The sequence below is a fragment of the Nymphaea colorata genome, chromosome 8 (genome assembly GCF_008831285.2).
Source record: "Nymphaea colorata isolate Beijing-Zhang1983 chromosome 8, ASM883128v2, whole genome shotgun sequence".
NCBI lineage: Eukaryota > Viridiplantae > Streptophyta > Magnoliopsida > Nymphaeales > Nymphaeaceae > Nymphaea > Nymphaea colorata.
The window spans coordinates 9309602-9323039 of NC_045145.1; the positions used below are offsets into that span (position 1 = coordinate 9309602).

At 39.5% G+C, this 13438-nt stretch overlaps 1 protein-coding gene across 1 annotated transcript; it reads left to right on the plus strand.

The window, feature by feature from the left end:
• The first annotated feature begins 1064 nt into the window (after nucleotides 1-1064).
• On the plus strand, nucleotides 1065-2482 carry LOC116259011 (uncharacterized). Its single transcript, XM_031636593.2, has 4 exons — nucleotides 1065-1341; nucleotides 1602-1710; nucleotides 1827-2019; nucleotides 2093-2482. The coding sequence occupies exons 2-4, from the start codon at nucleotides 1657-1659 to the stop codon at nucleotides 2221-2223; spliced, it is 378 nt and encodes a 125-aa protein (XP_031492453.1). The 5' UTR covers nucleotides 1065-1341; nucleotides 1602-1656; the 3' UTR covers nucleotides 2224-2482.
• The last annotated feature ends 10956 nt before the right edge of the window (nucleotides 2483-13438 follow it).

Consider the following 13438-nt stretch of genomic DNA (forward strand, 5'->3'; position numbering starts at 1 on the left):
ATTCACGGAATACTTTAAAAAGTGGTTCATGAATCTGCCAATATATGAAATAATGAAATAAGAACATATTGTTACTGTCGCCTAAAACCTTTAATTTGTTAAATCTTCAATTCTGTACATGCAAGATGTTTATGCTAGTCAGCTGTCAAATGCACATTAAGCCTGAGAAAAAAAATGAAATTTGATATGTATTATTCAAATTCATCTTTTTCTGAAGTATAACTGAAACCGGTCGGACAAGCTTTTTATGAAACCCCAGCGCGTTTTACGGGAAATATTTCCTAAATCTGAACATATCCCTAGGACCTTGAGATCTCAACGACGCGAAGAAATGCCCCTAAAGAACTGAGCTGAACAAACGCAACTTTTTTCGATTTGCATCAACCAACACAACTTAGTCACACCTCATTCGCTAAATTCCACAAATTAAAGAGATTTCGTGCTGCGATAAATCCATGCCAACTTTCTACAAGCCACAAGTCAACGAAGTGTCTGATTGCATCAGATTATATCTGATCTCAAGATCTTTAACTTTTGACATTCGTAAGGCATTCGTCCCTTCTTTTGATGCTCATATCATACCTTTTATCAGTTGAAAATGGAAAAAGAAAAGTTACAAAATCTCAACTCTTGCTCTCTCGTTTTATCAATTAATTTGTTCAACTCTCAACTTGAGTGTAGAACTCCGTCCCACCGCCAAAACTATGTCATTTTAATACGTAGAACTAAGTTGGCTATCGAACATGAGCTAGTCGGTTCAGTTTTCCTGATCTTAATTAATCAGACTCAACACTAACTTGACTCGACCCGAGATCGAGCACGGACGAGTCGGAGTCTAGAGGGACCCGGAGACGCTGCTCGGCAAGTAGGTCCGGGCTGCCGGGAACCACGACCATCGCCGCTTGCGTCGTCTCGTATCGCTTAGGATGAGGCTGTGGGGCCCATATGGGGTCATCCCCGTCATCATGGAAGAGAGAGAGTGTGTGAGTGTGTGTCTGTGTGATGTGGTCCCCACCCCCCCACCGTCTCACTCGGCATGAAATCGTTGGAGCGGCAAAGGCGCTTACGTCCACGCCCCTATTTGTCTTCCCAGTTCCGCCGCAGTGAGATCATCCGCGAACGAGGGCGCGGGCGAGAGCGAAAGCGACGAAGAAGGTCGAAGTGAAGAAGAATAAAGAAAGAAAGAGGGATCTCCCATCTTCGGCTTCCAGTCTCTTCTGATGCTTGTCCAGCTGTCCTCGACCGTCTAAAAGGACGGCGTGCTCGGATGCTGGCTTCCCCCAATTCTCCAAATCCAAAGGGTCCGCTAGGTTCTCCTTCCACGGCCATCTATTCCTCAGGGTGAGTCTACTAACGGCGGCGTAGGCTTTCGAAAACGAATCCCTTCTCCTTTTCATCCTTGCGCACCTTCTGTTTCCTTCTTTTCTTTCTATTTAAGCATGATATCTGCGCCTGAATTTTGTTTTTGTTCCTCTTATGGATTCATTCGTGGCCATGGCCCTAAGGCACCAGCAGTCCTGCTAGGTGTCTTTTGATGTTTTCCTTTTGACAAAAACTGGAGGGGTTTCTGGTTATGAATTATCCTTTACTTTGTTCCATAGGTTGTAGGAGGTGAGGCAATTCTTTTGGTTGCCAAGGGGCTTTAAATTGGTAAGGATGAGCAAAGAACGACCACCGGACCCATTGGATTTCTTTATATGGACGGTCGAGGTACCTTCCATCCTGCGATCTTGCACCACTTTTCTAGTTTTTGCTATTTGACTTTATCTGGCATGGTTGCTCTGTTTTTATGATCGAATGAAGCGCTGATTATGCATTGATTTCAGGATGTGGGATTGTGGCTGGAAGAAATTAACTTGGGAACTTACAGACAGGTCTTCGGAGAGAATGGCGTCAATGGTCAGTATTTAGATAGCTTGTCCGCATTCACCACTGAACAGATTCTGCGATTTATCAGGCGATGCCATATGAAGTGGGGAGATTTCATCATACTATGCAAGGAGCTCAGACGCATTAAAGGTATTAGTTTTCTCTCTTAGCATCGCCAAAACGTATAGTTAAGTGCTCTGGCATTCACGAAGGTTAACTGCAGTCGCGTTGCTGAAAGGAGAGGAACAGGTTCGTCGGCCATGGTGGGCTCCGTCCTGCCTATCAGATGTATTTGTGAAGGTGTCAAAGCACAATCGGCAGTCTCGAGTTGTCTCTTTAAAGTTGGAGCCTTGATATGCCGGAGAATGGATGGGTACATATGATGTTGAATTTGGTATGAAGATGTTCGTGCAGTCGTTTCTAAAATATCTTCTTCGATTTTCTTCTTGTTATCCTGTTTTTGTTGTTTCGGTCTCTGTTATTTGTCCACTTACGAGGATCAATTTTTTTGCTGAACAAATGGAAGCCAGTCCAGTACTGTGAAATGTTACTTAAATGATCTACCATGCAGCTTGTATGGCCAGAGACTGTCAATGTATATGCTTTCCCTGTCCTTCTCTCTCTCTCTCTCTCTTTCCTCTTTGTGTTTTCGTAGGTGTCTTGCTCCTTTGTATGCTTGTTCAATTAAAGATTTCCATGGGGATGCCGATGGATTCTAGCTAACGGGAGCTCCTGGTGAATGAGAAGATGTTATTGTTTACTGCAGCCAGTGAATCTCAATTTTTCAACTGTTTTTGTTTGCATTACTACCAAAGGGAAATAACTGAGCACCCGATACTGTTGAATAAGGAGTATGAAGCGATTTATGGTAAATTTGGGACACTAGACGGTCTGAAGAATGCTTTCGGAAAAAGTCGGTTTCGAACATATTTTTGTGGGCATACACAGAGAGAGAGAGAGAGAGATTTTAGTGGGAACAGTGGGATGCATCATGATTCTAAAGCAAAAGTAAACCCACTTGCTGGAAAAAGGTTTGCACGGTTCCCAGCATTGGAAAGTAGAATGTGGGCTTTTGACCATCTGTCTCTGTTCTCGCCCAATATTGATTTCATTTCTTGCCTCACTCTCCCGAATGACGTTAGAATGAGAGGCACCTTGTTCTTAACCAGCAGCCGTTTCTCTTCCACAGAAGCCTGGAATCCATCAAGCATATTCACAACGCAGATTGTTTATTACCAAGTTAAAATGTAACAAATATGTTTCTTCAGTAGAATAAATTTTACTGGAGCCATGATCTTCCAGGTGACTGATGACTAATGACACATAATTTCTTGATTCTCCTGTACACAGTTTAACGAAGTTCAACTGTTTCTATATTGGAAAATTCTTCAGTTTTGAATTGCTTTTGCGAGAAACTGTTAAGTGTACCTGAAATTGGGAAAGAATTTTCAGGGAGGATTGCACTAGATCCGTACTCTAATTTCTCGGAACGTTGTGAACTGATGGTTGATCTGCGCTTGCCAAATTCTCATATCAGAACTGATTCACAGAGACCAAACCCCCCTGCACGGCTGGCTCACTATGTTGGGCAGCTTTCATCATCAAGTTGCAATGGTATTCTGGCTTATTTCGTTTTCCTGGAAAATGAGTTTCCTGCAAGTCTGGGCACCAAAGTACACGGGAAAGGATTATGTCAAATATTCACATATAGGATGGGAATACTTGCTTTTCTTGCAGATTCCAGCTGACAACATAATTGAAAGAACTTCCCAGCTCGCTTAAGGTGGGCTCATAAAGATATCACTGACACTTCAGGTCTTGCGATTTTCTAGCAAACTTTCATGCCTTCTTTCACTATCCATGTGTCAAATGGAATGGTGCGTTAGCCAACCAGAGTTTGATTCTGTGTTCTGTCTCCTCACTTCCTGTCGCCTGAAAACAACAGACATATCCAGAGCAGATGGCACCAATAATTCACAGACTTAACATCAAATCGATGTGCTTAGCAGATTTGTCGATTTGACATCTTTTAATTTTAGAACAGGCACACGAAAGAACATGCGGCCAACTAGCAACAATATAGAAAGAGAAATACATCCTACCTAATCTCCATACCCCACTAACTTTTCATGCTAGCTTGTGTTTGGGAACTCAACAATTAAGTCCCTTAGGAGACCTACTTGACCTAATTGAGTGACAATTGAACTCCTCATTGTTCATATTTTTCATTGGAGCTGGTTACCAAAGCAAAGGAAAAGGCAAAAGAATTGCAGAATGGAGAACATTTGGCAAACGAAACGAAAGCTTTAACCATGCTTATAACAGGAAACAATGTGATGAACAGCTTCGTAGAATCGTAGATCAAACTTTGATAAGACAAAAGAAAAGGAGTTTAAAAGAACACTATTGGTATTAACTAAATGTGTTATTATCCTATTCAATTTGACAGGGAAAGTGTAATTCCCATCAATTTACGATTTTGAACCCTCCAATCAAAACTCCGGTTGGTTGCATCCACCTGATTATAGGTTAAACCTCATTTGCAGTTCTCATTTCACAGACCACAAAACCACAGGTCCTTCTTGGCCGGTGGAGAAACTGGACTCTTGCTTGTGCACATGCGTACCGGACTCTGGCTTAAACGTGGCACACGCGATACTCTGCCTTCAGAGTTGCTGCTATGATGTGAGCCGAGCCTTCAGGCACTGCAGGAGATAGATTTCGTTTCAAGGGGATGTTGCTCTAGCAAGCAATCCACTTGTTTGGACAACTCCCTCTCCCTCTTAAGCATAGAGACTACGTTCGAAATGGTGTCCGTCAAAACAATCTCTTTAAGTAGTAGGAATATGCTCCCGCGGAGCTACAAAAGTGTCGGAACACACGCTGAAGGAATTTTAATTGATAAAACTGCTGTTTCATGGAAATGCGAAGGAACAATATTCCCATGTTTTGTTAGCGCATTTGGAAGGAAGCTCTGTCACCTGTCTCTTCCTTGGAAAGAAATCCTGAGCAGTTTCTTTGGAAAGAAATCCTCAGCAGTTGACTTTGGATTGAGGACAACAGAACGACAATCTCGTCAATCTAATTTCGCCAATCTCGTCAATCTAATTTCGCCAATCTCGTCTTTCCCTTTTATATCTATTGCCTTTTTTTCTGTAATTCCCTGATTTCCAGGGATCTTAAACTGTTGGGATCTGTAAGGGAAGAAGGGGCTGTAATCCTTTATAAGGAGATCATTCCTACCGTATCAAGATAGAAAAATAAGAGAGAAAAAAAACAGAGCTTCCTCTCTTTTGGTGGATGTATGCTATTAACGCTGAACCACGTTAAATTTGAGCTGTTCCTTTCCTCATCTTTCTCCTCCATGAAATTTAACTTGCTTTTCACTGAAACGTCGGCATTTCATAAGTGCCGCAGTTGGTGTCCCTACAGGATCAACCTTCGCTAGACAGGGCATTCTAGTATTTTTGGACAAATTTTTAGATTTTGTAGACAATTGTGTGAAAATATACAAAATTTACAAGTGTTGCAGCTTTCTGAAGTTTCCTGTGAGTGAGAAACTCACCTGCGACCAAACTACCTTCAGTTGGAAATCCACAGCAGCAATATCATGGCCGACACTAATAGAGACGAAGCATCCAAGGGAGCCAAGTCCATTGAGCATAACACCCTGAAAATTACCTCCACCCCACTCAATGGTGCTAACTATTTGAGTTGGGCGAAGGCTGCTCACTTGTTTCTTAGTGAAAGATCAAAAGCAGGATACATTAAGAGAAAATCAAAGTTCCAGCCACTACTGATCCCAATTATGATGAATGGGAATTAGAGGATGACATAGTTATGGCGTGGCTGCTCAACTCTATGGAACCATCCATAGCAAATCTTTTCACATCCCAAGATACCGCGCACGGAATATGGGAGGCTCTGAATGAACTTTATAGTGAGCAAAATAATCTTGCTCGAGTATACCAAATACAATGCGAAATTGCCAATCTCACCCCCCATGACCAAGACATGCAGCGGTACATTGGAAGACTCAGGAGCCTATATGATGAGCTCCTCCAATATCGACCAGCAACCTCTGATCCAGTCATTTATAAACAGTGATTTGAAGAAGATCAAATCTTCAAGGTCCTCGCTGGATTGAGTGAGGACTTTGAATCCTTAAGGACTCAAATCCTCAACACTATACTGCTGCCCAAAATTCAATGTTGTTTGTCAAATGATTCAAAGAGAGGTGTCGAGGCGAAGAGTCATGTCAAATCCTCAACACTATACTGCTGCCCAAAATTCAATGTTGTTTGTCAAATGATTCAAAGAGAGGTGTCGAGGTGAAGAGTCATGAACATCCCTCCTAAAACAGATTCCATAGGAGACAGCCAAGAAAAAATGGCATGTCTCTCACAATCGGGCACTAATCAAGGCATACAAAGGTACCACTCGAACACATAGAAAAATCGCAGCAAACTTAAGTGTACTCACTGCAGGAAATTGGGTCACACGCGCGACCGTTGCTAGGAACTTGTGGGATGACCAGGGAAGGAAAAGGGATCTCCTTCAATCCCAGACAAAGACGTCAACCTTGCAAAATTTGTCACCAAAGAGGACCTGGAAAAATTCTTTCAAAAATTCTCAAAATCAAATCTAGTATCTTCCTAACCAGTGGGTGACATCTCTGAAGGTAAAGCCTTATGTCTTAATGATTGCCACTAAAAATAAATCTTGGATAGTTGATTCTGGTACTACTGATCACATGACTAATGATCTCAACAAGACTTGCCGATCTAAATAAAGATCTTCATCGTTCTGTTTTTTCTGCTGATGGGTCGCCTATAGAAGTTGTTGGCATTGGAAAAACAACATTTTTCAAGAAACATATTAGTTCTGCCTTACTTGTTCCTAAGTTTGCTGTCAACCTTATGTCTGTTAGCAAAATCGTTCAAGGTCATGATTATCTTGTTATTTTTTCCAAGAAGGATGTAACGTTTCAGGACCCGAGCACGAAGAAAGTGATTGGTAAGGGCCGACGCCATGGTGACCTCTACATTGTAGACACCAACAATTTGAGTTTTTTCACAAAATCGACTCAAAGGACGGACTATCAAATTTGGCATACTCGATTAGGACACATATGTGATCGGAACCTCAGTCGTCTCATTCCAAGTCACTCTCACTCAAACACCTCAGGATATTTGGGTGAAAATGTTTCGTACATGTTCAAGAAAGATTTAGAAATAAATTTCAGCGACGTGCCATCAAGTGTATCTTCTTGGGATACTCAAGCAACAAAAGAGAGGGTATCGCTGTTTTGACCCTCTCTCTAAACGCATGATTGTTTTTCGGGATGTAAAGTTCTATGAAAATGAACATTTCTTTGACAGTTGCATACAGGGGGAGGCAAATAATAGAAACTCTGTTAAAAATAGTGCTGATGACATTCCACGTCCACTGGTAGACATCTTTGCAAGACAAATGCCTACATGCCAACCAGGGACTGTCCACTTTCCCAATGACGACAGCAGCCTTAAAAGCACTATTTTGGAGGAGGGCAAATTAACCACCAACGTTGAACCTCAACCAGGCCTAAGACGTTCCTCTAGAGTGACTCGGCCTCCATCCAAGTTAAGTGATTAATATACTTATCCATTGGAATTCTTCATTCAATAGAAAACTATCTCTCATTTGAAGCTCTCTCTCATAATTACAAGTCATACATCTTTGCTACTTATGGGCTTCAAGAGCCAAGAAACTTTAATGAAGCTAGTGCAGACATACGGTGGAGGGCAGCTATGGAAGAAGAAATCAAGGCACTTGAAAAGAATCATACTTGGGATCTTGTTCCTCTACCAGATGGAAAGAAATTGTTAGGTTGTAAATGGATCTATAAAATAAAGTTCAAGAGCAATAGAGAAGTGGAGGGATATAAGGCTCGCCTCATTGCAAAGGGCTTCACTCAGACAGAAGGAATCGATTACAATTAAACCTTTGCCCCAGTAGCAAAAATGAACTCGGTGAGAGCACTTATTGCAGTTGCATCTACAAAAAAATGGAACCTCCTCCAACTTGATGTAAAGAATGTGTTTCTCCATGGCGAATTGGAAGAAGAAGTCTACATGGAAGTGCCGCAAGGAATTAACTGTTGATCTGGACATGTTTGCAAACTAAGGAAAGTTCTTTATGGATTAAAGCAATCACCTCATGCCTGGTTTGCTCGTCTAAAGACAGCACTCATCAAGTACGGATTTCAGCAAAGTTCGGTCGATTACACTATGTTCACATTCACCAGAAAACCAAAGGTAACCATTTTGCTTGTGTACGTGGATGATATCATTCTTACTGGAGATGATTATGAGATCATGCAGGCTATAAAAAAATATTTAAATAGCGAGTTTGAAATCAAAGATCTTGGACTACTGCGGTACTTCCTTGGAACAGAAGTGGCTCACTCAGACAAAGGAGTTTTTATATGTCAACACAAATACACGATTGATCTCTTGAAAGATACTGGATATCTAGGTGCCAAACCTGCAAACACGCCCCTTCAAATGAACTGCAAACTAAGGAGGGAAGATGGTGATATTGTCAAAAACAAAGAAAGTTTCCAAAAACTAGTTGGAAAACTTATATATTTGACAGTTACACGGCCTGACATTATGTATGTTGTTAGTGTAATTAGCCAATTCATCACCAGCCAAGATCTCATCATGTTGAAGCAGCTCACCGGATTTTAAGGTACCTAAAGAGGACACCAGGAAAGGGAAATTTAATGAGACGCGATCAATCTCCTCATCTTATTGGCTATTGTGATGCGGACTAGGCCCAAATGACAGACGATCAACATCAGGTTTCTGCACATTTATTGGAAGAAATTTGATCACTTGGCGAAGTAAAAAGCAAGCCATAGAAGCCCGATCCAGCGCAGCGGCTGAATACTGAGCCATGGCCATATGTACGTGTGAATTGATTTGGCTTAAGTTTCTCCTTAAGGATATGAAGGTTGAAATTTACACTCCAATGGAACTTAAGTGCGACAACATGGCTGCTATTCATATTGGCGTGAACCCCATATTCCAAGAACGAACCAAACATATCGAAGTCGATTGTCATTTCGATCAAGAAAAAATTCAAGATCGCACCATTACAACTTCTCATGTTAGAAGCGAATACCAACTCGCCGACATCTTCACAAAAAAGTTTGGGGAAAGAATGACATAGGATGATTGTGGACAAGTTGGGTCAGACTGATGTCTGCCTACTAACTTGAGGGGGAGTTTGTTAGCGCATTTGGAAGGAAGCTCTGTCACCGTCTCTTCCTTGGAAAGAAATCCTCAGCAGTTTCCTTGGAAAGAAATCCTCAGCGGTTAACTTTGGATTGAGGACAACAGAACCAGAATCTTGTCAATCTAATTTCGCCAATTTCATCTTTCCCTTTTATACCTGTTGCCTTTTTTTCTGTAATTCCCTGATTTCTAGGGATCTTAAACTGTTGGGATCTGTAAGGAAAGAAGGGGCTGTAATCCTTTATAAGGAGATCATTCCTACGATATCAAGATAGAAAAATAAGAGAGACAAAAAACAGAGCTTCCTCTGTTTTCGTGGATGTAGACTATTAATGCCGAACCACGTTAAATTTGAGTTGTTCCTTTCCTCCTCCTCTTCCTCCATGAAATTTAACATGTTTAGCAAAATAAGAAACTTCAAAGTTCATGAATTCTTGCGGCCTTACTAATCTTCTCTGTATCGTTCCAATTGTACAAAACAAAGAAACATTTTGCAAGTTGCTATCCTGTGGGCTGACCCAGTTTTATTCGTTGAATAGGATGTTAACAATCCACCGTTCCAAAAAAGACCCAACTCGAAGGCCTCCCATCCCCTCTCCTCTGTAATCCTGTGCTACATTGTGACTTCTAGGGAAATTGTATCTATCAACTATGAGTGTCAAAGCTCACGAGAATCAAACAAGTGACCAGGGGCAGAGCCAAGGGAAGGCCTGCATGGGCCCTCACCCCACCTCCAAATTAAAAAAAAAAATTACATGTAAATTTTAAAAAATTTCATTTGTCCTATATAAGAATTTTAAAAAATGATATTTCAGACCTTGTCAAAATTTTGAAAATTTTTTGACTCTGCCCCCTGCGAGTGACACATCTTCTATGTGCTCCTCTGCCCAAGGAATTTGTTGCACCCTTCAGGCGGGCTGATGCAGTTTTCACTCTGAATTTTTCCAGACCCATTCTTTCATATACTGTTGGCTTCCCAAGAAACGAGGCGGTTGCTGCCTGTTTGAGTGCTACACAGACACAACCTCTCTTGGTTCTTCAGTACAACTATTAGTATTTGAGGACCAAAGAAACATTGGAAGAAAGATATCAATGCAAACAACTGAATATACACCTTTGTGGAGAAAATTTCATGCAATATGGCTCACTTTGTTCCTTCCAAATCCACCCTTTTGGAGGTTTTTCCTTCAGAATTTTATTAGAAAAAGTTTACGGCCAAGCCAAAAAGAACGAAAGAATACTGGGACAGAAATTGTGTCCATCAAAACTATCTCCAGGTTCACCCTGTTCCTTGTTTTCTGCAGTGACGCTAGCCAACTACAAGTCAATTCAAGCCAAGGTTTTAGTACAACCTGGAAGTTGTGAGTTGAGGATGCCGCTGGTATAGTTCAAACTGCACTGTGTCAACCTTACACGGCTGTACTCCCTTTTAATTAGGGATGTAATAAACCCCATTTGGATCTAATATCTGACCAAATTTCTTAATAAAAATCATACAAGGAAAAAAAAAATTAAGAACCGATTAAGAATATAGGATTCAAACTAATCAGATTTTGGATTTATATCGGATTTAAATAAATATCTGATTAAATTTGGTTCGAGTAGGATTTAATTTTTTAAAAAACATCCTAAATACAATGAACATATATTTTGAAAGCATTGTACCGTGTCCTAATGTGCTTTCAATTTGGGTCAGAAGTCGGACTTGGATGTGAAACAAAAATTAAATTCAGATTCCGAGTTGGACATGGTATAGAGACTTTTTTTCATTCCCATTTGAATACGAATACATGAACATCTCAAAACACTGATGTGTTTAACAATATATCTGATTCTAATCAGATTCATTGACATTCCTACTTCCAATGTTGTACAGAAATATTTGTCATTGTTTGCTTTGCATAAAACTATTTTTAAGAGTAAAACACAGCTAAAAAATTTTGTGTGTGTGTGTGTGTGTGTGTGTGTATTAGCGAAACACCCTTCTTTTTGCTTAGCTTATTTTTCATCTAAAAGTATGTTAGGCAAATCACAATATTAAGTTTCAAAAACTCAACCAAAGATTAAATAACAAAAAGGTATATTGAGGTGCTCGGGAGCAACAAGACAAACAAGAAGTTAGTGAGTTGTTTTCCTAATAGATCAGATGAATTTTGATTACATCACAAAAACATATGTTATTATGCACAGTATGAATTTGAGCCTAAATATTAATTCATTTTTAAGGTAATCTTCAAAACAAGATTACAATAATAAAGAAACACCTAACATTTTGAGTGGAACGCACTATTATTTATTTGGTGATTAATTAAAAAGGTCCCTGAGTTTATTCTTTTCAAGCCACCGTTGGAGAAGCAAAAATTTACCCTTTCCAACTGCATAGTAACATAAAGAATATTCATACCTTCGTAAAATATACTGGAATTTTCCTTGGGTTTTCTAGTGTATTAATAAAAGAGTAAATTTTCCTAACTAATTTAGATTTATTTTACATTAACCAACTTAGATCTTAACAAAACTAACTGATTGGTGCTTAGTTAAACATGCATTAATATAATGCCCATAATTGAAGAGGTCAATGTAAACTAACAAATCAAAAATTTATTTTTGTAGAAAAAAATAACTATTCAAAAGTCGCTTCCAAAGTACCTTGAATTGCTTTCTCAAAACCACTTCTTATCTGAGGGCTAAATAGTGATTAATAATGGCCCACACATGGAGTACCATGTGTGTGTACATTGTGAATTTGAAAATATAAGCATCATAAGGGTGTTAAGAACGAGGCTCTGCACCCATAAAACATAAAATTACATGAATACCCTTACAAAAATTAATTTGCACTCTAACCAAAGTAATGATCTCATCACGGTTGCAATTTAGAACAGCAGTGTTTAACCCAGCCTTTGTTAATGATAAGGCTGAAAGGCAACCATTTCTAAAGAGATTCAAGGAAAGAATCCCAGCAAGATAAATCAAAATTAAATGATAAAAGAAAAGAAAAATCTTCTACAAAATCAGATTTAGTTTCAATAGTTCCCAAGATTATGGGAACGTTACCTATTTAAGCTCTTTCTTTGCATTGTGTAATCAAGACTCTTGATGGCATTCCATGGTAAAATATCATGCATGTTTAATGAAAATAAGTTTTTCATTGCTTTCTCTTATTTATTCTACTTCTTTAATATTTTTTTGAACATGGTATCAGAGCAGGATGCTTGTCGAAGAATATCGTAGCCCAAAGATAAGACATCCAGAGAGATCACTGCCTTCTTCATCAAAGGGAGGACTTGATCCTACTGAAAAAAAGCTTTATGAAGCAAATATATGCTCGCCGAATCACCGCCAAAGGGATAGAATGATCAACTTTTACAAAGTTGTGCAGCAAACTAGGACCTTTTAGTTCCATTGCCCAGATTGAGGAGGATGTTAACGATAAGTTTGAAAGGCAACCGTTTCTAAAGAGATCCAAAAGAATGCCAACAAGGTAAATCAAACTTAAATGATAAAATAAAAGAAAAATCTTTTCACAAAATTAGATTTAGTTTCTCATACTTATCATCAAATGGATCCCAAGATTATAGGAATATCACTTATATGAACTTTTTCTTTGCATTGTGTAATCAAGGTTCATGATATGAACTTTTTCTTTGCATTGTGTAATCAAGGCTCATTATATGAACTCTTTCTTTGCATTGTGTAATCAAGGCTCATGATGGCCTTCCATGGTGAAAAACCATTCATGTTTAATCAAAATAAGTTTTTCATTGTTTTTTCTTATTTATTTTGCTTTTGTTAGATTTTTTTAACAGTCTTACACCAAATACTATTGCAGCTATGCAGTTGGCTTGGAGTCGTCCCCTGATCCTTCTTTCTTTTGGACTATCTCTGTTTTTTTGTTTGGACCAGTTTTGTATCCACAGCGCAAAGGATCCTGATCCAGGTAAAACCAAATCCATGGAGTGTGATTTTACGTATATCCATTAATTTCTAGAAGGGTTTTGCTGAAGACAAGAGTCATTGGCAATCCCCCTTCCTGAGGGAGAGAGGGATTGGAGAGAGGGCTTCAGCCTCCACCAGATCCAACCATGCTGGATAAGAGGTTTGCAGAGGGATTTCCAAACTCTGGTGATGAGTTGATGCCCGAAACAGCCTTGTTACAAGATATCCTCACGTGGAACACTAGGCAGCAAGCGCGGAGGGGGAAGAGGCGCCTTAAAAAATTTATATATAAATTTCAAAAATTTTAGTTTAACATATATACAGAATTTTAAAATTTCTATTTTGACCAA